The 22,944-nt window shown below is 47.9% G+C and overlaps 3 protein-coding genes across 4 annotated transcripts; 1 reads left to right on the top strand and 2 right to left on the bottom strand.

Annotated features, from left to right (window-relative positions):
- Positions 1–169: 169 nt before the first annotated feature.
- On the bottom strand, positions 170–5,037 carry IRF9 (interferon regulatory factor 9). Its single transcript, XM_006883314.1, has 8 exons — positions 4,858–5,037; positions 4,418–4,589; positions 4,080–4,222; positions 3,908–3,998; positions 3,734–3,796; positions 2,565–2,906; positions 514–629; positions 170–361 (listed from the first exon to the last, which is right to left on the bottom strand). Exons 1-8 carry the CDS (start codon positions 5,035–5,037, stop codon positions 170–172), a joined length of 1,299 nt encoding a protein of 432 aa, XP_006883376.1.
- A 1,421-nt stretch (positions 5,038–6,458) lies between these two features.
- On the bottom strand, positions 6,459–18,550 carry RNF31 (ring finger protein 31). 2 transcript variants are annotated; one of them, XM_006883176.1, is made up of 21 exons: positions 18,359–18,550; positions 18,135–18,281; positions 17,857–18,012; positions 17,595–17,654; positions 17,439–17,514; positions 17,029–17,206; positions 15,778–16,165; positions 15,337–15,627; positions 14,836–15,084; positions 14,549–14,734; positions 14,221–14,427; positions 11,633–11,806; positions 11,452–11,550; positions 11,273–11,362; positions 9,319–9,433; positions 9,093–9,211; positions 8,721–8,834; positions 7,879–7,936; positions 7,131–7,227; positions 6,670–6,838; positions 6,459–6,582 (listed from the first exon to the last, which is right to left on the bottom strand). In XM_006883176.1, the coding sequence occupies exons 1-21, from the start codon at positions 18,548–18,550 to the stop codon at positions 6,529–6,531; spliced, it is 3,219 nt and encodes a 1,072-aa protein (XP_006883238.1). In that variant the 3' UTR covers positions 6,459–6,528. The 2 variants fall into 2 exon arrangements, with proteins under 2 accessions (XP_006883238.1, XP_006883239.1); XM_006883177.1 differs by lacking the exon at positions 18,359–18,550 and having other exon boundaries at positions 14,836–14,916; positions 18,135–18,169.
- Positions 18,551–19,596: 1,046 nt separating this feature from the next.
- Positions 19,597–22,944, top strand: PSME2 (proteasome (prosome, macropain) activator subunit 2 (PA28 beta)). The gene is made up of 11 exons (XM_006883175.1): positions 19,597–19,703; positions 20,005–20,037; positions 20,630–20,692; positions 20,917–21,003; positions 21,111–21,141; positions 21,227–21,324; positions 21,872–21,940; positions 22,099–22,166; positions 22,290–22,344; positions 22,640–22,726; positions 22,820–22,944. Exons 1-11 carry the CDS (start codon positions 19,656–19,658, stop codon positions 22,898–22,900), a joined length of 720 nt encoding a protein of 239 aa, XP_006883237.1. The 5' UTR covers positions 19,597–19,655; the 3' UTR covers positions 22,901–22,944.

The raw sequence follows: 22,944 nt of genomic DNA, 5'->3' as shown, positions 1-22,944 counted from the left end.
AAGAGGGGAAAAAATCTGAGTTTGAGCCATTTGTATTTTCCCAAGTCTTAGAGATCAGAATATTATTGCAATTTAAAAAAAAAAAAGAAAAGGCAAAAGAACGGGGTTGTAAAATCATCTCTGGGTTTCCTACCACCCAGAAAGCATGAAGAGTTCAAGGGGAAAATTGTCACATACAATCACTCATAATTAACACAGAAGAAGGCAAGTTACTAGTGTGGAGAATGGCCTTATTTAAAGGAGTGGAGAGGAAAAGAGGTGAGGAGAGAAGGGGCTCCCCCAGGCTCTGCATCAGGGGCGGAGAGGCTGTCTGTTCCTCTAGAGTCCTTTCCAGAAAATGTCGGGCAAAGGCCTGCTCCATCTGTACAGGAAGAGAGGGGCATGAGACCATCAGTGAGTGTAGCCAGGCAGACACTGCTTCTAATAGCTACCTCCCTTCTGGGAAACCACATACCCCACCCAATCCCAACACCACTGGCTGTGACAAACTAATCCACCTTGCTCTGTACTTACCTTTACTGTAATTAGATTCTGTGAGGTGTGGTTAGGGCCAGGACTCTCTTCCCAAAAACTTAGTGTTACCTGGAACTTGGGTGGGGGGCCCAGTCCCTGCAAGTACCGAGCCAAGTCTGAAAGAGAGTCAAGAGTTGGAAGAAAGAGAAGAGAGTGGGAAACAGGAAGGAAGAATCTGTGCTGGTATAAAAGTGGTATCAATCGAGCAACTGGGACACCAGCCAGCCAGCCAGCTGGAGCAGCTGTGGGTGGTTAGGTTACTGTGTTAAGCCAAGAAGAATGCTAAGCACCAAGCAGCTACTCATTCATGTGCAAACAGGAAAAGGTGCCCCTTTCTCAAAGTAAGGCATGTTTGATGTTGTTACAACTAATAGTGATCCTATGCACAATGGCTCTGAACCCTGCCCTATCCTGAGCCAATCTTACTATCCCTGACACACCTACCCCATTACTCTAGTTACTGTCAATCCATCTCGTTCAGGGTCTCACTTTCCTGTGTTGACTCTCCACTCTTACAAGCATGATGTCCTCCAAGTACTGGTCCCTCGTAGCCACATGCCCAAAGTATGTGAGATGGAGTTTCAAAATCCTTGCCTCCAAGAAGCAACTTGGTTTCACGTTCTCCAGGACAGACCTATTTGTTCTCATGCAGTCCATGGTATGTTCAAGACTCTTCTCCAGCAACATAACTCTAAGGCATCAATTCTTCTTCTGTTATCATTGATCATTGTCCAGTTCTCTGATGGATAATAAGTAATTGCAAAGTCCATGGCCTAGATCAGGTGTACCTTAGTCTTTAGACTAACATTGTAGATCTTTAGCACCCTGGAGAGGTCCCTGACAAGAGATTTTCTGAATGCAGTTCGTCTCTTGATTTCCTAACTTCTGGCGCCAAGACTGTTGATTATGAAGCCCAGCAAACTGTAATTCTTATCAACTTTAATCTCTTCACCGTTTATCATGATGTTTCCAAATGGCCCAGTGGTGAAAATCTTTGGTTTTTTAAGGGTGAGTTTCAATCCACATTGAAGAATAGTCCTTGACCTTCTGTAGCAAATGCTTCAGGTCCTCCTCAGTTTTTGAAAGCAAGGTTTTATCATCTGCTGTAGCAAATGCTTCAGGTACTCCTCAGTTTTAGAAAGAAAGGTTTTATCATCTGCATAATGCAGGCTACTGATGAGTCTTCCTCCAATCCTGATGCCACATTCCTCCTCATAAAGCCCAGCTTCTCAAATGGTCTGTTCAGCATATAGGCTGAAAAGGTATGGAGAAAGGAGGCATCTCTGACGCACTCCTTTTTTGATCTTGAACCATGCAGTGTTTCCTTATTATGTTCTGAAGACTGCTTCCTGGTCCAAGTATAGGTTTCACATGAGCATCGTCAAGTGTTCTGGGATTATTATCCTGAAAAGCGACCCTTAGCAGGGTTAGAGTCCTCATAGGCCAAAGTCTTGGCTACTAAACCACCTGTGTCCATGCCTTTGTTGCTGCTAACTTGCCCTCCCCAATGCTAGGTTACACATGCCCCTTGGAACATCTACACTGATCACCTATACTCATGATTCCACTCCCACAGTCAGTTTTAGTGCACACTGGAGGTGGGAACTGGAACTCCAAGAGCAGGTGGGTGAGAAGGCAACCTTAGTGGTTTGATTCCTAGAGGTGAGAACAGGGTGGCACCCAGGCCAGTGTGTGGTATATGCCAACTCTTCTGTGGATGTTTGTGTGTGCCCATGTACATGCAGGAGAGGGCCAGGAGCTCCCTGCGGACTTGTCTGTGCACTTTCACACACGTAAGCCTCAGTGCAATGGTGCTCCCGGAGATGTGATACTTAAGTATACTTAGGCTGTACTCAACTTGAACCTCATTTTTCATAGCCTTGCCCAGAAATGAGAGGCAGCAGGCAGCTAGTCTGGTCATACAGGGGGTATGCACTGCACAAGTTCAGGGGTGCCATGCACAGGTTAGGATGGAGGACAGTGTGGCAAGGCTATAGGGAATACCGGAAGGGGAGGGGAGGAGCTCAGGTGCTCAACTGAACGAACCTCACCTCTGCAGAAGGAGGCTGTTTTGAAGAGTCCCATGCACTCGTTGCTGGGCAGAAGATGTGGGCCTGGACCAGGGGGTGTCTGGGGTGCATCCCAGGAGATAGGGATCGGGCAGAGGCGCTGCACATAAAGGCCGTCAGAGTTGCTGGCCACTAGGATGCCCCTCTCGAGCTGGCTCAGCAGGCGCCGTGTGGGCTCCAGGGGGTCCGGTATGGGGAAAACGACTTGCTCTATGTTGCTCCGGGAGCCTGAGGGCTCGGCCACAAGACGGAAGTCCGGGCTGTGCACATGGGTCTCCCCGACCACACGTCCATTGTAGATAAAAGTAAGCAGTAGTGAGAAGTCTGTGGACAGAGAACGGCCCAGCTGCACTTGGTGCTGGGGAAGCTCACAAGCAGCAGCACTGTCTCTCCCCATCCCCCTGGTCAACACTAGACTTTGGGAAAATGAAATGGAGCTCCTTACAAATCTAAAGTCTTGGGGGAGCTCTGGTGGCCTAGTGGCAAGGAGCTGCAACTACAATCCCAGAGGCACACGGTTCAAATCCACCAGATGCTCTGCCGGGAAAAGGAGGGACAATCTCCTCCTGTACCAGTCAGATCTGATTTGACGGTACACTCACACAAAAATAAAACAAACAAACAAAAAACCCCAAATCTAAAGTCTTCATTTTACTCATGAGTAACTAAGGCTCAGAGGACGACAAACAGAAACAGGGGAGCACAAAGAGGGTAATGGCACTGAAGCCACAGCTGCACCTGCTGAGATTAGAAAAGCTGTCCTCCCTCCCTTTGCTTTACTCTCCATCTCTGGTGTCATCTGCTCCTGACAGGCCTTCCTCTTCACTGGTGACAGTTAATAAAGTGAATCACTTTAAGGGCTTGGGAGCTTAATGTCCAGGATCTTGAAATTTATGAGAAGAAGATTAGGCCTCCATTTAAACTAAAGAAGTGAATGTCTCAAGGTGGGACTTTAAGGAACAGGGTATGCAAGTTGCCATTTTGGAGGGGCAAGCTGTTTAGAGGATGACCAAACAGCTCCTGGAATTTTCACTGACAAGTCTATGGTGAGTTCAGCTGGCTGTCAATCTGATAGGTTAGACAATGAAGAATAGTCAGGAAGAAAACCAGATGGGAACAGTCAGCAGAAAAAAGTCAGAAACTCCAAGTACCTGAGTCTGGCGGGAGCAAATACTCCTGATCTCCTTGCGAGGGGGCCTCAGTAGTGTCTGCTCCTGGAAGAAAGGCGAAGGCACAGGTCATTTAGAGTGAGACTAGGTGTGTAGGACCAGAGATGGAGGAGGAGTTGGGCAGAGGGATGATACAAGAGGCAGGGGAGATGGTACCTTCCTGAGGCTCAGGGCTGTCATTGCTATTGCTGCTGCTGCTGCTACTTCCAGTGTCTGAATGGTCTGCTCCCTCATTGGCTCCACATTCCTATCAACACAAGTATCTGTCATTGGCCTGCCTCTTCCTGTCAGTGTGCCCTCAGACCTACTCAGTCCCTTCCATTCTCACGTTACTGAACGACTCCAGGAACAAGATGGGGGTGAGTGCAGATCTCTTCATGGTGCCTTCATCTTCCTTCATTTCAGATGATATGGAACTGTGGTGTCGCTTTAATGGTGATTTCTGGGTGCCTGACTGGGCTGTGGAACACTCTTGAGTTAAAAGAGAAGGATCAGTGTCATTAGCAGGAGAGAGTGTAAGAAAGTATGAGGCAGGGAAGGATGTGCAGAACTGGGAAGGGATCCTCAGGGCAGGGAAAGCACAGCAAGAATGAGAAGCCTGGAGGGAGGCCCAGCAGCTTCCAAGGAAGTGGACTGATTCTAGGAATAGTTAAGCTAAGGGCTTACCTGGGGGCAGTAACTGATACACCTTAAAGGGCTCAGCACCATCCATGTGGCTTCTCTCAGGAACCTCCTTAAATTCAGAACTCTTATTGAGGGCACAGCGCAGGCGAGTCTTCCAGGCAGCAGGGCCTTCAGGGTCTCCCTCCTTGTACTTCCCTTTGAAGATGGCCCATGCCTAGGAAAGGGAAGCAGTAATTACCAGGATACCTGTTAGAGATCCCAACAGCCTCTGCTGTTGCCATCTTGAAATTATCAGTAAAATTTGGGCAAAAACAAGCATTTTCATTGTGCACTGGGCAAAAAACTATATAGCTGGCTCTACCCTCTAATTTCCTTTATCTGAGATCTGGACAGACACAACCCTGCAGGGGAAGAGCAGCTATAATATACACTCAGCTATGTATACTCAGAAGGGAACCCATTCACCATTCAGGCCCAGTCACCTTGAAAAAGGCAGCATCTTGGTCCTCCCGGAAGTCCTGCTTGCCTGCATGCTTCCAGGGAATTCGGAACATGGTCTTATCTTTATCATCCCAGCATACCCCTGGGAACTTCCCGCTTTCCACCTGCTCCACCACCCAGCTCCGGAGCTTTCGAGTGCAGCGTGCCCTGACTGCCGCCATCCTGGAGGAGGAGAACAGTGGCAAACATCAGCAGAACTGACCCTTGAAGCGGAAACAGCTGAGACCCTGGCCCCTGGGCCTGACTCTGCCAACGGCTCCCAGGGGGCTCCCAGGGACCTCCTCATAATTCAGCCGTCTTCTCATGGCTCTGGCACATCTCAACATTTTCTGGAGGAGGCCTGTTTTGTTCCTGCCATCACCAGTAATTACAAAGTAAACATTCCTTTTAACATCCCAGGCTGAGAAGGAAATGTTGGATACTGATTTGAGTTTTAAGACTTTCCAGGACAGAAGATACCCATCGTGTTTTCATCCGTGAAAGCGGTGCTGTCTAGATACACAAGCACTAGCAGAGGCAGCAGCTGCTTTGGGGATGCCCTCTCAACTCTCTTCATCATAACCCCTACCACCTTTGATTCCACCCTTTACCCTGCTTTGACTGCCCTAGGGACAGAGAGGGGTGGAGTCACAGAGGAAATGGGCAGGGCTAGAAAGCAAGAAAAACAAAAGCAGGGTTAACAGAGATAGGGAGCCACAAGCCTTCCTCCCAAAACAATCCTTCCACACTGGTCATCTCTCCTGTGCCAGCAGGGCCTGGGATGCTGGCCCCTGGTCAATCTTGCCACAGGCCAAACCTGCTTCCCAGCTCACAGCCCTTCTGCCAAATCCTCAGCCTATAGAGGGGTGCAGCAAAAAGGTCCCAGACCACCGCAATCTGGCAGGGCTTCCCACCCCAGGCTCTAGGCTGATGTTGACCCTTGGCAGATCTTACCTGAGCTGACTGTGCAGGCTGTCCAAGCACTCAGCAACACTCAGCTCAGCTTTCTTGTGGGCAGTTTCCTGCTATCTCTCGGCTCCTCCTACAGTCCCCACCCTAAGTTTCACTTCTCCTCCCTTGAGGGCCTGTTCCTAGAAATCACGTGGTCTCTGTTGCGAGGCGACATTCTGCCACCAGAGGGCGGCAGCCTCCAGAAATCTGTCGGCAGCAGGAAGTGTTTGGAGGGGCGGCTAAGGGAGTCACGAGTAGGTGGGCTCTTGTCTGGCTCATCCCTCTTCCTCAGACACTCAATGCCTGGGCCCCTGACCTCTTTTGCTGGCCTGGGGCCTTTGCATTGCTGTGTTGTCTGTGCATCTGTACTCCCTAGAGTGCTCACTTGGTACATATTAAACTCAAAGATAAGGTGAATTGGATGAAAAAAAAGGGGGAAGCAGGAAGAGAGGTAGCTCAGGCTGGTTGGCTGGATGTGAAAGGCCTCCCTGCCCATCCACAATGGCAGTTCTTTCCTAGCCCCTTCATCCAGGGAAGATCTGATGGGAGGCTGCAGGGAGACCTTTTGGCAAAGCTCTATTCAACCCCTTTTTTCCCTGGTGCCCCAGGTGGTGGGGCCAGGAATAAGGACCACCAAGAAGTCTGGGCAAGCAGATGCCTCTTTATTGGTGCTGGAGCTGTTCCTGGGGCAGCTGGGCTCTCCTCAGGGCCGATGCCCTCATCTACTTTCTCCTGCGAGGGATACTCTGTCCCAAGGGCACCTCTTCTGTCAGCTTCTGCAGGGGGAGAAAGAAAATAATCCCAGAGGCCTGCCCTCAGTCACAGAGGGTGGGATTCGAGGTGAGACTGTGTGAAGACTTTACCTGGAACAGGCGGGCACGGTAGGCAGGGGCATCCTCTCCAGCCAGCGGCTGGGGACGCACATGCAGATAGCGCTCCATTGCAGTCTCCAGTTCCTCCACCTCATACAAGGTAGCCGGGTCCAGTGAGTGGGCATTGATGAGGCTCACTAGATACTCCTTGTAGTGTGCCCTGGAGAGACGAGAAAGCAAAATATTGACTTTATTGGGTTAATATTTAGTAAGTGTGCCTAGCACTTTCCTGGGCATGGGGATAGTCAGCCGAGTAAGACAGATACCTTTAGCCAGCTGCACACCAGTGCATGCTGCCTGCCACTACCTATCATACCTCTGCCCATAGAACCCCTTATTCCCATTCCCTTCAGGACCCACTGCTCCCACAGACCTTCTTTACTGCCTGGGCATACCTTCCCACTCCTACTCTCCTCCCCAACACCAAGCTCCATGCCCTGCCTGGCACTCACTGGCAGAGGCCGGCATAGCCAGCTGGGGTCTCCTTGCCACATGCTTCATCCTTGAGCCCATTGGGAACCTCTTTCTGCTCCATCACTCGGCAGCCACCTAAGGGTAAGGAAAAGGGACTGACTTGATGGGAAATGGTCAATAAACCTAAAGGCTCCAAATCGGAGACATCCAGGCAGGCATGAGATGGCCTCCAGGGAGAGGTGGTATTGGGCTTAGCAATGCCATCAGCTGCAAACCAACTATGATGCAGAAGTAAGGACCCTGTTCACCTTGCTTTCCATTCAAACAGACTTAACCCATAATCACAACTCCTCTCAAAAACAGATCTTTTTGTTGTTATTTAGCCCTTGGATGGTAAACTTATTCCATAAGGGCCTTATCCTCCTGACCTTTCTGTAGCCCTCATGGAACTGAAAACAGTGCTCTACAACTGGCAGGTTTCGTTAAGTACTAATTGAGTTAATGAATAAATCATCATTTGGGAATGGGAAAAAGAATTAGTATTGAGGACCTCATAGATGTCAAGTTCTTTAATGATGTATAAAAGTTTAGATGAAAGGTGACTATTACCCCCATTTTATAGAGGACAAATCAAGCCCTATGAATATCAATTAACTTGCTTGACGATACAAAACAAGTGAGCAAAGGACAGGCTTTGAGGCCAGGTCTAGTTCCAGACGCAAGCTCCTCACACAACAGGAGCCTGCCATACCAGCTTCCCTCCCCAAAAGCTTAGCAGTCACTCACCTCCAGGAACTGCCCTGGCCCCAGCTGGAGGTTCTGTATTAAACATCACATTATTGTCCTGAGAAGGAACAAAGAGATAGATGCGCATTCTGCCCTCGATGCCAGCACCTAGGTAGGTTTCCCAGCTTTTTCCTTCCTGTTGTTTTTATGTGCCATTGAGTAGCCTGTGACAAATAGCGATCCTATGTACAACAGCTCTGAAGCCTGCCATGTCCTGAGCTAGTCTCACTGACTTCAACACACCTACCCTTATCGCCCCAGTTACTGTATCAATCCATCTTGTCTGGGGTCATCTCCTGTGCTGTCCTTCAACCCTCCTGAGCATGTCTTTCTCTAAGGACTGGTCCCTTCTGGCCACATGCCCAAAGTACGTGAGATGGAGCTTCAAAATCCCAGCCTCTAAGGAGAAACTTGGTTTAGCCCTCTCCAAGATAGATTTGTTTTCTTGGTGGTCCATGGTATGTTCAATACTCTTCTCCACCACCACAACTCAAAGCCATTGATTCTTCTTCTGTCATCTTTAGTCATTATCCAGCTAGCTCTCTGATGCATAGCAAGTAATTGAAAAGACCATGGCCTAGAACAGGCACCTTAGTCTCTAGACTAACATCATTGATTCTCAGTACTCTGGAGAGGTCCCTGATAGCAGATTTTCCCAGCGCAGTTTTGATTTCCTGACTGCTGATGCCAAGAGTGTTGAGTGTGGAGGCAAGCAAGCTATAACTGTTAACACCCTCAATCTCTTCTCCATCTATCATTGTGCTGCCAATTGGCCCCCACCCTATAACTTGCCCCCATCCCCTAGAAAATCTATAAAGCCAACTAGCGTAGCTGTTCCTGACCTGTAGCAGCTTCTGAAGCCGGAGAGCAGCCCAGTCACGCAAGTAAAAGAGGCAATCTCGAGGGTGGTGGCCATGCAGGGACTTTTTCACTCGGCAGTTAGGGTCTGGACATTTCTGGAGGAAACCCAGATGAGAGATGGGGAAGTTGCAGATTATCAGGGCCTCAACCTTTGAGAAACCCCTACATATCTCAGGCAGGTAGTAATGGAAACTTTGGGAGGTCTGGTGCAAGCATGGCATGGGAAGGGTCCAGAGAGCAGTGCTTTACACACCAATGACCGCTTCTCATCTGAGTTGTTCCACAATTGTCTCTGTCCTTCCAACCCAGTGACAGTCTCCCACCCTCCAGTCCCACCTCCTTTCTGGGCTCACATTCTTGGCGTAAAAGGCATTGTAGCAGCCACTGCAGAACTGATGGCGGCACTGGGTGCAGTGAAAGTGCATGCAGCCTCCTCGGGCCAGTGCATAGGAGAACTTGCACTTGGGGCAGTCTGCAAGGGACAGGAGGTCAGGAAGGGGCCTGCCACTGCTCCTGTAGGCTCTTGAGAGCTGCAGGTGGGACAGACGACTGGCAAACAGGACAAGGAGGCAGCCTTACCAATTCCATTTTCCTGAAGATACATGGCCAGGCCTTGAGCTTGGTATTCTGGGTCATTGTTTCGTTTCCAATTCTGGAAATCCTCACAGCTCCGGCCTCGGTGCTGCTCCTCCCACTGTGAGAAGGAACATGTGGACATTCAGCCCCAGGTTCCAGCCCTTCTTAATGGCCCTTCCAGCAGAACCAGCTTAGTTATATCACCATCATACACTATTTGCTTAAATCCAAAACCAAGGACTTGTACTAGATTCTTTCATTTCCTCAGACACTCCATATCCGTCAGCAAGCCTGGCTGTTCTCTCACCCAAACTGGTGTCAATCCTGCCCCTCTGTTCATTCCCCTTGCTACCATTTTATTCCCTCCTTGCCATTATCAGGTCTTGCCTAAATCATAAATCTCCTGGCTTTTACTCCTATTCTCAGTCCTGTATCCCCAGAGTCCATTCTCTACACTGCAGCCAAAATGGTTTTAAAAATGAAGCCACAGTTTCAGTGATAATACTGATATTGTACTTTTGAGGTTTAGTGGTGGGGTCTCAGGTGTTAATTTATTCTTGGATTTTTTATTGTTGTTATGTGCCATCAAGTCACCTGAGACTCACATTATTATTATGCCATGAACATTGTGTTTTGAAATATTGATACATGGCTTTGTATTGAACAGGAAGCCATTTAAAAGTAAATAACATCACCTCTTGCTTAGCCTTAGAAGGAAGATAAAAATATCTTCCTTCTTGGCCTCGACCTGGCAGCTAGCTCCCTCTTGATCTCCTGCTACCCTCACCCTTGCTCTGGAGGCATGCAGCACTTATTTTTTTACTTTGTGCTTCTCAAGTGTTATTCTTTCTCTCCCAAATACTGTTGGCATGGCTAGCTTTTTTTAAAAAAAAATTTTTTTTATTATTACTTTCAATGAAAATTTACAGAGACTTTGATTTCCATTCATTCATTGTTGCACTTTTCTCCCTGCCCACACCTCCCCCCGAGTATACTCTTCTCTTTGAAAAGTAAAAGAAAAATCCTTTCATTGTTTTACAATCCCTCCCCCCCAGGTCCACTTCACTATGCAGCCTTCGTTCTGGACTCCTGTCATAACAAAAATACCTAATCACATATCCCTTTTAAACAGTTTTCTTCCTCATCTGTTTCAATGCAGTATACACTACTGAACTCATCTTTCTCAGTCTCCCCCCAACCCCGATGTCAGTCCTGTTTTACAACAGTGGCACCATGCAGTATTTGTCCTTTTGTGACTGAGATATTCACTCAGCATAATGTCCTCCAGGGTCACCCATTTTGAATATTTTATGAGTTCCTTCTTTTTTAATGCAGCGTAATATTTCATTGTGTGACTATACCATAGCTTCTCTATCCAATTGTTTGTTGACGGGCACTTGGGTTGTTTCCAACTCCTTGCTATTGTGAATAAAACCACCATAAACATGGGTGTGCAGGCTGGCTTCTTCCTAACCTTCACCCTTGAGCCTGAGTGAAATAATTTCAGAGATCTACCTGGCATCTCTATCCTAAACAGGTCCATTTTGTTATTTCTCATCTTAGATTTTTATTTTTTCTCCTCACAGAACTTTTTTGTTGTTGTTGTGTAACATCAAATCGGATGTGACGGGCATAGGAGGAGATTGCCCCTCCTTCTCTAGCAGAGCATCTTGTGGATTTGAACTGTGTACCTTTGGAATTGCAGTACAGCTTCTTTCCACTAGGCCACCAGAGCTCCGTTCACAGAAATTTTAACCAGATAGAATTACATCCTGTCCTCTTCCTTTCCTCTCTCCTTCCCTTCCTACCACTCTTCCTTTGTCTAGCTGCTTGCCTGGCTAGTCAGTAAGCTGAGTTCAAAGGTTCTATCCATTTTGTTCTCTAATTTTCCTCCAGAGTCCAATAGTACCTAGCAGCAGCTCAGCAAATATTTCTGAAAGATTGTATATTCTCTCACCTGGCGTTTGCAGCGTACACAGAAGGTCTGGTGACACTGAGGACATGTTGCTTCCAGCTGTTCCCGCTCATATATGAAGCCAAAGGAGCACTGTGAATACAAGAGCATAAAAATATATAAGGCCTGATCTTTAACCTTCTATTAACCCTTCAGTCAGCTCCTCTGGCCAGGCCACCTACCTGAGCACACCACAAGAACTTGGGGTCCCTCATCAGCACACCCTCAGTCAGCTTCTTATGGAACAATGCATAGGCATCTGGCTCGAGACTCTCTCTAAGCTGGTAAAGAACACATGAGTTATGGGAGGGGCGAGTTCCTGTCTAAAGCCCAGAACATCTCAAGCCCCAGGGGCTATAGTACCTGAATGTCAAGGGTAGAGAAGTAGCTAAGTAATTGTGTGTCATCAGTGAGGTCAGGGCGACCGCAGGCGGGGCACACCATGTCCGTGATGTGCTTCTCCTTCAGAGCAATGGTGAAATGCTGGCGGAAGCAGTCAGGACAAATGGTGCACTCACAGGAAGTCAGGGCCTGCATCTAGATTTGAGAGATAGGAGGAAACTGGGAGGTCAGATGTCACAGGTAACAGGCTCAGAAAGAAGCAGCAGCTATGTGTCTACTGAGACACCAGGCCCTGAATAACAACTGGGCAGGGTGAGCAACCTCAGATCCCAATAGGTGGTAGGCAGACAACCAAAGGAAGGAAGACAGGTGGAGGAACACAGGCAACAGTGAGACTCAAAGCAGATAGAGTGCATGTACTACTTCTAAAGATACTCACATTCAGTTAAAACCAAACTTAGAAACAACATTCTTGAAATAATAAAACTACAGAGTTAAAGAAAAGGTAAGTGGTAGCCAGGGAACTGGGTAAATAAAAAATACTTTAAAGGGTAGCATGAGAGCATTCCTAATCTATGTTGACTGCAGTGATGTTCACATGAAGCTATACATGGGATAAAAGTGCACAAGAACAAGAACAAATAAATGCATATAAACAATGGTGAAAACTGAACAAAGTCGGCAATCTAGTTACTGCTGTAACATCAGCATCTTTGTCTTGATGCTATATTATAATTGTCAATATAAAAGGAAGCTGGGAGAAGATTAAATGGAATTTTGCAGTTTTGAAAACTTCCTGTGTAGATCAGGAACCTACAAATAAAACCAAAGACTATAAAATTCATCAGAGAAAAGCTAGGAAGAACTCTAGAAGCCCTAGTCCACAGCATGAACAGTCTTCCAAGCATAATGAAAAACTTAAAATCAGGAGAGAATAAAATAGATGAATGGGACGTTCTAAGAACCAAATCCCTATGCACATAAAAAAATTTCTCCAAAAGGTGAGAAGGAAACCCACAGACTGGGAAAAAAATATTCAGCAATGACTTATCTGATAAGAAACTTTTATCTAAAATTTATAGTATACTCCAGAACCTCAACAAAAAAAATGTAAACAATAACAAAATGGGGACAGGATATGAAAAGGTACTTCACCAAAGAGGACACTGAGATGGAAAACAGAAAGATGAAGAAATGTTCAAAATCACTAGCTATTAGATGCAAATCAAAACAACTACAAGATACTATATCACCCCAGTAACAATAACAAAATTCAACAGGATAGCAAAGAACAAATACTGGTGAGGCTGTGGAGAGATTGGAACTCTTATTCACTGCTGGTGGTAATGTAAAAAGGTACAACCACTATGGAAGGTGGTCTGGCACTTTCTCAGAAAGTTGGAAATAGAGATGCCATTTGGCCCAACAAGTCTACTACTAGGAATATATCCTAAAGAAACCAGAGCTTCTAAACAAACAGATGTATGTTTACTGCTGTATTATTCACAATAACAAAGAGATGGAAGCAATGCAAGTGCCTATCAGCAAGGGAATAGAAAAACTATGGTATATTCACACAATGGAAATATGCAGCATTGAAAACCAAGAAACTCATAAAATATTACACAACATGGGTGACCCTGGAGGACATTATGGTGAGTGAAATATCTCTGTCACAAAAGGACAAATATTATATACCATCACTGTTATAAAATAGAACTGACATGGGGGTTTGGGGATAACAAAGAAAAGAGGGGATAAATAATGAATACTGCATTGGAACAGGTGAAGAAAAGAACTGTTTAAAAGGAATATAGATTAGGCATTATTTGTATGACAACAGTCCAGAATCAGAAGTGTATAGCAAGGTGACCTGGAGGAGGGTTTGAGGGGAGATGGGAGGAAATTATGCAACAATAAATGAATATTTTCTTTTAAAAAAGCAAACTGGGGTGTAGAGAGAAAAATGTGCAACCATGAATGAATGAAAATCCAACTTTTCTGTAAACTTTCGTTAAAATCACAATTCAATAAAATGGAAAACATAAACTTCCTGTGAATCTACAATTGTTTCAAAATAAAAAGTTTAAAAAAAACCCCCAGAGATGCCTAATTGAACAGGTCTGCATTTGGCTCTACCAATTAAATATTTGATGATACTGAAATATTACTATTATTTGTTTCTAGCATACCAATAGTATTATTGCTATGTTTAAAAACAACTTATCTCTTAGTGGGCAAATACTAAGCTATCTGTAAATAAATCATATCATGTGATACCTGGGATTTACTTCAGAATAATCATCTAGGTCCATGTGCAGATGAAATAAAAATGGGTCACGCAGATAGTAAGTGAAACTTGGTAATGAATACCTTTGAAGGGAGGTGGTATGACAGATTTTTTGTAATACAATTTTCTGTACTATATTATGCTTGAAAATTCCCATAACAGAATAGTGTAAAGGGAGGGAGCCTGATCTTTCCCTCCCCTTTCCAGAATACTTCAGGGGTCCATGGGCCACTGGGAGAGAGGTAGGGAGCTGGTGATGAGTGAGAGTCAAAGGAGAGTGGAGTAAATCTAAGACCTTGTACAATGCAGAGGGGATTACCCGGTTACGGGGAAGGGTCCAGCCGCACACAGCACATTCCTGGGCAAGCAGGCGGCGCAGGAAGGCCCGGTCATGGCTGTGTCTCACAGCTTCTACCACATCTCCCAACTCATAATTCCTTGGCGTCTCCTGCAGCAGCGACAGCGCCAACTCTGCCCGGCCCCAGCTAGGGAGCGCATAGACTGCCAGCAACCGCCTGACAAGGCTCTGTAATGTGATTGTGGATGGGAAAGGAAAGATGTGGCCATCAGAATAGAATGGTCCTTCCCCTCAGCCTTCCCTTTGCCTCGCCAGGTGAACCCTTGAGCTCCTTCCCTCCTTCCAGCACCTGCTTATCTGGTCCGTCCCAGGATGGAGTGGGCTCAGGGTCACTGTCCCAGAGGCGCTGATGGAAGGGCTCAAGGCGCTGGCGCTGCAGCTCAGTCAAGGCACGTGCCACATCCCCTCCATGCTGGAACAAAGCCTGCAGAGACCCCTCCTTAGGCTCAAAGCCCAAGGACTGGAGCTCTTGTACCTGAAAATTCAGAGAGAACATCAAGGAAGAAAAGCAAAGAATGTCAGCGATTACAAAACCCTTAACCCTCAATCTTGTCCCATTTCAAGCACAGCAGGTACCTTCTTCCGCCGGGCCCTCACACACTCTTCCACAGCTTCATCAAGGTTGCCGTGACGGTCCAGCCAGGCTTTCCGAGCCTCCTGACAGGAAAAGGCACCCAGTCCTGGGTTCCGTTGTCCCGCCAACTCAGCCACCATCTCCAGAACATAAGGCAGCTCAGAGTGCAACCACTGCAGGGGGACCTCAGTGCCCGAGTACTGCAAAGCGGAGAAGACCTCTTCTGGGCAGGCCCCTGCAGCTTCCCCTTCCTAAAGCACAGCCCCACCCAGACAAAGAGCTCATCAGGAAGGGTAGCTTTCACCATGGCTCAAACCAAAACAGCTGAACTCACACACAAGGGCTGTGTGATCCATACACACTATTGATCTGACATAAGGGAAGTATTCAATAATGAGCTTACTGCTAGCATTGACATATTTTATAAGAATTCTTATTGTTAACTACAGCCTCTTCCTTTTCCTACTAGCTCAGCCCAGCTTCACCCAATGCCCACTCCTCACCCGGATCATCACCACTAGCTGGAGACCTTCCTCTCGCATCTTATCTTGGCGTTGCTTTTCAGGATCCCTGCAGGAGCTAGGCAGTGGGGTGCTGAGGCGTTGCAGGGATGCAGGCTCGGGCTGTCTCTCTTCCAAAGAGCTGGCATGGGGCTGAGGGGCATGCTGGCCTGGGATGGGACTGCTGGTCCGGTTGCACATCGCACATACCCAGCCAGGGCCTGAGTTGCAGAAGGTACAGTGGATACAGGACCAAACTTGAGTCTGGGGAGAGCAGAGCAAAGTTTTCCCCTGCTGGGAAGACAGAGAGAATCACCTGGCTAGCGCTCAAGCTAGAAATATAAGGAGCTAGAAGATGAAGGAGATTAAATAGCATGGAGAGGGAGAGAATGGTTGGAGGTAGCAGGTACAAATAATGACAGAGGAAGGCCAGGAACAGATTACCTGAAGGGGTTGCAGGCAGATGCCAGTGTCGTGGGAATCTATTAGCAAGCTAGGAGGTTGGGCCAGCCGAGGTCGCTCACATATGGCACATAGCACAGCTGCTGCCTCATTCTCAAAAGTGCAGCTTTGGCAGGTCCATCGGCCCCGTGCAAGCTCATTTTCTGGGCTCCCAGCTCCTTGGTTACCCTCAACCCCCATCCCTAAGCCTTTACAACCTCGAGGCCGATCACAGGCCCCACAAAGCACTGCCCAAGGCTCATTTTCCATGGTACAAGCAGCACAGTGCCAGGGCAAACGGGCGTTTGCAGGGTCAGGGGAAAGAAGACCGTTGTCTCCCAGGGCTGGTAGAGAGGTCGACTGGGGCCTTGAAGGGGCTGGGACAGATAGGCTGTAATGAAAAGTGAATACAAGCTGCTGAGATGGTACGTGGATTCCTCATTCTTCAGCACTCCCTTCCTCTGCAAAATGACAGATGGCTCTGGCCATTGTCCATGTTATTATCTCTGCTTAGAATACTTTCACACTCACAGCCTGTTTAAGTGACAGACTAAAGCTCACTTTTGTCTAGTAGATATCCCTGCATGAAATTGACCTATTCTAGTTATTTAAAAAAATAAAATAAGGGGAGCTCTGGTGGCCTAGTGGCAAGAAGCTGCAACTACAATCCCAGAGGTGCACAGTTTGAATCCACCAGATGCTCTGCCGGGGAAGGAGGGGCAATCTCCTCCTGTACCAGTCAGATCTGATTTGACGGTACACGCACACAAAAATAATAAAATAAAATTTTTAAAAAATAAATAAACAATAACAGACAATATATAATAAGGGGATGATCAGCAGAATATCAATAAAGAAAGGGAAGACACAGAAAGGTATAGAAGAATTAATTAAATCTGAATTACAAGGAGTGTGATTACACTCTAGATATTTGAATTAATGTTAAAAACCAACATGAATGACTAAATGAAAAATTAACTTGCTTGGTAAACTTTCACTCAAATCCCAATAAAAAAGTAAAAAAATGATGACTGAGAGAGCCCTTCAGGTTGTACCGTTGCACTATTTGCACACCCTAAAAGCCTATCTTATTGATGCTGCTATTCACTTGATGAATATATCTATAAACTCTTTGTGGACAGTGACTGGCTGGTCATCTTCAACACAGTCTTTAGAACAGAATGTAGCACATAGAAGCCAAGTGGCTTTTGGTTTTATGAATTTCATTATCACCTAGAAGAAAAAGCCCCTTACCTGGGTATTCGGTTGGTGGTCTGAGGAGCTGCAGGGAGGGACTGGCGGAGGTGATGGGCACGGGACGGATGCCCATGGAAGAGATGGTCACACGCAGAGCACAAAGTCTGTTTACAGGCTGGGCAGTGCAGTATGCCTGGGGCAGAACCACAGAGGAAGCAGGGCCCAGGAGTGGGGTCTGGAGGAGGGAAAGAATAGAATCTATCTCTGAAAAGTGCATGTTTACATTGGAATCTGTAGCAAGAGAGAAGATCGGCCACAAGATTACTTTTCAACATATCTGAACCCAAAGAAAGAACTTTGGTCTCTTTAAAGAAACAAATTAAAGTGACCATGAAAGACACAAGATTCCACAATTCCATCACTGGGTCTACTATCCCCTCCTCCTTACAGCCCTAGAAGACTAATACCTTGGGCTGAGGGTGTGATGAGGGATCCAGGAGCAATTTCTCTGAGTATAGGGGTAAACTCCGAAAACTGCAGCATCTGAGGTAAGAGTGTCAGAGAATGGGCAAGGGTGGAGGGCCAAAAAGCCCCTCACTCCCTACCCTGTCTCCCTTCCTTACATCATCTTCCACTTTGTCTTGCAGCAGCTGCTCCAGTGCCTGCTGTTGCGGGTGAGAATTCTGCAAACAAGATCAAAGGAGTTCCCATCTAGAACCTTTGAACAAAGCTCTCCCTCTGAGCCTTGTCAACACTCTGGGAAGCTCTGAAGTTGCTGCTGGGAATATTCCCATAGTTCACCAGCACCGGGTCCCCAACTGGCCTCTGACTCAGATAAGCCCCCAGCCCTGGTGTTTGAGTCCAGAGGACCGGACAACACCTCACCTCCAAAAGCAGGCTGAGCTCTGTCCGAAGCAGCAGTACTTCCAGTGTGACTGTAGCAACCTGACGCTCATCTGGCTCCTCCTGCCCCTCAGGGAAGCTCAACCCATCTGGCTGCTCCTCCGTGTAGCCGTACAATCGTAACACATCCCGGCCCCCCTGTCATACATTCACAACCAGTCACAACCCAGCAGGCTCCTTCTCCCAAAAGGGCTCCACTCCCTTCTCAGCAATCTCAGCCTTGCCCAGTCCCCACCTCCCACGAGGGCCGGGGTTTTCACCTGTACAGCATCCACTGTACTGTGAAAGACAGGGTTGTTAAACTTGACCCCGCGCCAGAACCGGGGTCGCTGAGGGCAAAGGAGGTTGCGGCCGTATTTCTCCAGGATGTTCAGAGCCGTGGACAGGCCGCCGAGGTAGATGTGGGGCTACAAAGAGCAGAGAGCTGTGAGCCTGGCCAGGTCCCCAGGCCCTCGGTCCTCCCCCCGAAGGGGCAGGGCCTCACCTCCCCATGAGCGTTGCAGCGAACCAGGCGTGCAGCGTCCAGGTGCCGGTAGCGGGCCGACGGCGGCAGAGAGGTGGTCAGAAGCGGCCGGAGCTGCTCCAGGGAAAACGTCTGTCCAGAATCCTTCCTGAGGGCACTCTCCAATTGCTCGCGCGCCTCCAGGAAGGCCCGCTCCTCCTCCTCCCACGGCATCCTGAGATCCGAGTCAGCTCCGGGCTCAGGCGCAGGCCGCGCGCAAGCCGCGCGCCGCCTCCAGCTTGGTGTCTGGCTCTGTGGATCAGAACAGGCCAGAGAGCCACTGCAGCAAACTCAGGATCCCGCCACTCTACGGCCCCCAGCCCCAGGACAGGGTTTGCTGGAGACAGGAAGTACTAGGAAAGAGGGCGGGCCTGCGACCTTGTCTTCAGGGGAAGGGGCGGGACTTATGGTAAAGGGAAGGTATTTATACAACGGGGGCGTGGTCAAGAACAGATAGGCCAGGTCCCAACCAATGAGAAGGGCAAATGACCACAGTCTCCTCCGGTTTGAAGATACGGGGCGTGGGGGGGAATGTTGTGTGGGGGGGATGTGTGTTTTGGGGTGTGGTCCGTGGTGTGTTGAGTGTATGTATGTGAGTGGTAGTTCTTACTTCATGAGAGGTTCTGCCTCTTCCTGCATAGCTTGTGGCACGGGATCAGCCCTCTTTCTTCAGTTTCTTCCTATTTCTGGGGCTACTCAAACATGTTCCAGAGCCCACTAAGAACATTCTGCCTGGCTGCTGGGGACAAAACTCTGACAGGCCCTAGCCAGTTTCAAATGAGTCCCCCCACCTTCTTTTCCTGAAGGCCAGGTATTTTCCTGGGGAGAGCTCCCGCCCCTTTGTATACAGTTCCTCCCCGCCCCAGATCCTTCCTCTGACATCCACTCGTGGTCCCTCTCCGTCCCTTCTCTGCGGTCGATCTTTCCTCGGGAAGATTTACCGCGGGACAGCGGCTTCCCCATCGCTCCCCTGGTCCGGCCCAGCCCTCTCTGCAAGCCCCGCCTCCTCCAGGGGACAGCCCCACTTTCAGTCCCCTGTCCGCTTTGCTCTAGCCCCTCCCTCAGACAGCCCCCTACACGGGTGACCCAGCCGGTACCGCCTCCCCCAGTGACTTCTGGCGGGGAATGACCAAGGAACTCCTCTCCGCGTGCCGCCTGCCAGGGAGAGGAGGGCGGAACGAAGGGGGCGGGACTAAGGGGGGCGGGCCTGGACCTGGGGAGTGAAAGCGAAAGCCCAGGCCGTGAGCCGGGAGATCGAAGATTCTGCAACTGGAGGAGCATGGCCAAGCCTTGTGGGGTGCGCCTGAGTGGGGAGGCCCGCAAACAGGTAACTGGGGGCTAAGAAGGCCAAGAAGGAGCATGGGAGCTTGCAAATCCAGGTGCTCCGGGATACCACGACCACACCAGAGAACTCCCCAAGCCCCTCACTTTCATGGTTTCACTTCTGTTCGGGGATTCCCAGATTCCTGACCTTTGGCTAGTCTGCACTGAGCGAGGGTCTCCCAAGGGAAACTGAATGCTGATGGGAAAGGACTGAGTCACAGTTGGAAGGCACTCCATTGCAGGGTGGGTTTTACTCTTGGCATCTGAGACCCTTAACCAACATCCCGGTACTGCCTTCTGTGCAGGTGGATGTCTTCAGACAAAATCTCTTCCAGGAGGTAAGTCTTAGCGATTTGACCCAGACGTTTAGGCCGATAGTTGTTGAGGGTTACAACCTTCAGAATGGCTTGCAAACCCGCCTTGCACTTCTGCCCTACTTCCATTATGAAGCCTTCCTAGCGTGAATTACTAATTATTTATCTCTGCCTTTAATCTTACTCCTCTTGAGACTCTACTCCCCTTCCGCTTTCATTCGTCTCTTTTGGTGTGTCCTAGTGGCTGTGGAACTGCACTGCCAGTCCAAAGGCACATGAGCCCAATCGACCAGCTGCTCTCTGGGTAAAAGATAGGCAGTCTCCTCCCTTGCAACATTTAGTCTGAAAACCTGCTTAGGGGTCAGCTATGAATTGGTTCTAACCTAACAGCTCATAACAACAAATTTTGGTGTGGAAGGAAATGCAGTACTATCACAGCACTACCCTTGAGTCTACACCTACCAGCTTGGGCAAGTCCCTTATCTTGTCAGGGCATCATTTCCTCATTTATAAGCCTTGAATTCAGTTCTTTCCAAGGGCCCTTCCAGCCTCAGTTCTCAATCTCATTGAACATCTTCTATGATTTACCCCACACTTGCCATGTAATAACCCACAGGCTGAGGAATTTCTCTGCACATTCTTGCCACAGAAGATCATATACCTGAATCAACTCCTGAAAGTAAGTAGTGTGGGCCCTTCCTGCCTCATCCCATGTCCTGTCTCCCTCCACCTACCCTTTCTAGCTAACAACTGGACTCAGCAGCAGAGAACAGTTGTGAATGGTGGATAGCAGCATTAGGGTGAAGAGGCCTGAGCCAGGGTTGGGAGGGTGGGTGGGAAGAATGAAGGGAAAACTTCGGGAAGTTGCTGGGCAGGCAGGCCCTGACGGTGAGCTCTGTACAGGAGGACTCCTTCAATGTGACTGACCTGACTTCCCTTCGGGCTCCACTAGACATCCCAATCCCAGACCCCCCACCCAAGGATGATGAGGTGAGGAACTCAGGGTACAGGGCTTGGACTATAAAACCTATCAATAAAGATAATAACTCTTCAACTCCATGACATTTCTAAATCTGTTTCCTTCAATTCCATTTTAGATGGAAACAGATAAGCAGGAGAAGAAAGAAGGTAAGAAAGGAAAGGTAGATGGAGAAAGGGGAATGGCATATTGACTCCTGAATGAGAAGGAGCCTGAGTCTTCTCTTTCTCCCAGTCCCTAAGTGTGGCTTTCTCCCTGGAAATGAGAAGATGCTGGCCCTGCTTGCTATCGTTAAGCCAGAAGTCTGGACACTCAAAGAGAAATGCATTCTAGTAAGTCTGAAAATTGGGGGAAGAAGAAAGAAAGAAAATAAATAAGGTCAGGTCCTGCTGTCCTGCAGGGATGCAAAGTCTTCATTTTAGGACCTAGTCCCCAAATAGGAAACTTGCTTCCCTGCCTCAGACTTAGATGCTCTTTGTTTTCCTCCTTATTCTGAAAGACCTCTGGTATCATAATGGTGCCCAAAAGTCAGAGAATGTACTGTATACATCTTTAAACTCAGAACCTACTGCTGTAGTGGAGATGGTGTGATATAAAGAGTGGTTTAAGCACGTGGGCCATAAAGAGAGAGACTGCTTGGGTTCACATAGTGACTCTTAGCACTTACCTAGCTGATTACCTTAAGTAAGTCACTTTGATTTGCTGTGACTCAGCTTTCTTATCTGTTAAGTGGGTATAGTAAATATGTCTTGAAAGGTTTCTGTGATAATTAAATGTGATAAATAATACATCACAAGGGTCTAGCACATTGTAAGTACTCAAATAATACTTATAATTAGGAAATAGCAATAGTTTTATTCAGGATACCTTTTAACATAGGTGATCACGTGGATCCAGCATCTGATCCCCAAGATTGAAGATGGAAATGACTTTGGTGTGGCAATTCAGGTAATATGTTGACTTCTGAGTGAGGGGACTGAGAGTGGGAAAAGATTCAGAGAGTAAGGGATAGGATGTAGACAACAGCCAGTGGGAGGAGGGAGAAACTGATGGAAGAAAAAGGCAATGGGATGTTTCTTTGTTTCCTACATCTTTTATCACCACAGGAGAAAGTGCTGGAAAGAGTGAATGCAGTCAAGACCAAAGTGGAAGCCTTCCAGACTACCATTTCCAAGTGAGGGCATACATTTGTAAGGATGACCAGTCCCATCAGGACAATGGTGAACTTTAGGAAGTGCCTGAGGGAGGACAGATTCCTGAACTCCCATTCCTAGGCCTCTTTTCCTTATTCTGGCAGGTACTTTTCAGAACGTGGGGATGCAGTGGCCAAGGCTTCCAAGGAGACCCATGTGGTGAGTGGAGAGTCCACTAGCCTTTAAGCTGGGGCTGGTTGGAGGTGAGAAGGAGAGGAGCAGGAGGAGTGAGTTTCCTTTTCTTATTTATGATCTTTCCAATGCAGAGACCATCAAGCCAAAAGCATGCGCTATGGGCTTCAGAAACCTTGATACTTTTCTCTGCTTGATCCTGTGGGATCTTATTTTTTGATAATGAGAAAGGATTAATTATCAAGTAATTTATTTCCTATAAGAGGAAACTAATGTCCCAAGCTCCTGTGGGGCTGACTCAACTTTGCCTCCCACACTCCAGATGGATTACCGGGCCCTGGTACATGAGCGAGATGAGGCAGTCTATAGAGAGCTTAGAGCCATGGTGCTGGACCTGAGGACCTTTTATGTGAGTGTTGAGTTAACCACTAATGGAAGCAAGTGAGGTGGGCAGGGAGCAAAGGCCAGGCCCTGACTGATGCCCCTCTGGATTTTTCCTTAGGCTGAGCTTTATCATATCATTAACAGCAACCTGGAGAAAATTGTCAATCCAAAGGGAGAAGAGAAGCCATCTATGTATTGAGCTCCTGAGTAGGAGGGAATTAAATGACTTGTACTTTGTGTGGA

The sequence above is a fragment of the Elephantulus edwardii genome, unplaced genomic scaffold (genome assembly GCF_000299155.1).
Source record: "Elephantulus edwardii isolate Elephantulus edwardi_28Jun2011 unplaced genomic scaffold, EleEdw1.0 scaffold00026, whole genome shotgun sequence".
Classification (NCBI taxonomy): Eukaryota; Metazoa; Chordata; class Mammalia; order Macroscelidea; family Macroscelididae; genus Elephantulus; species Elephantulus edwardii.
Note: the sequence above shows the minus strand (reverse complement) of the source record. Positions and strands in the feature narration are given on the sequence as shown.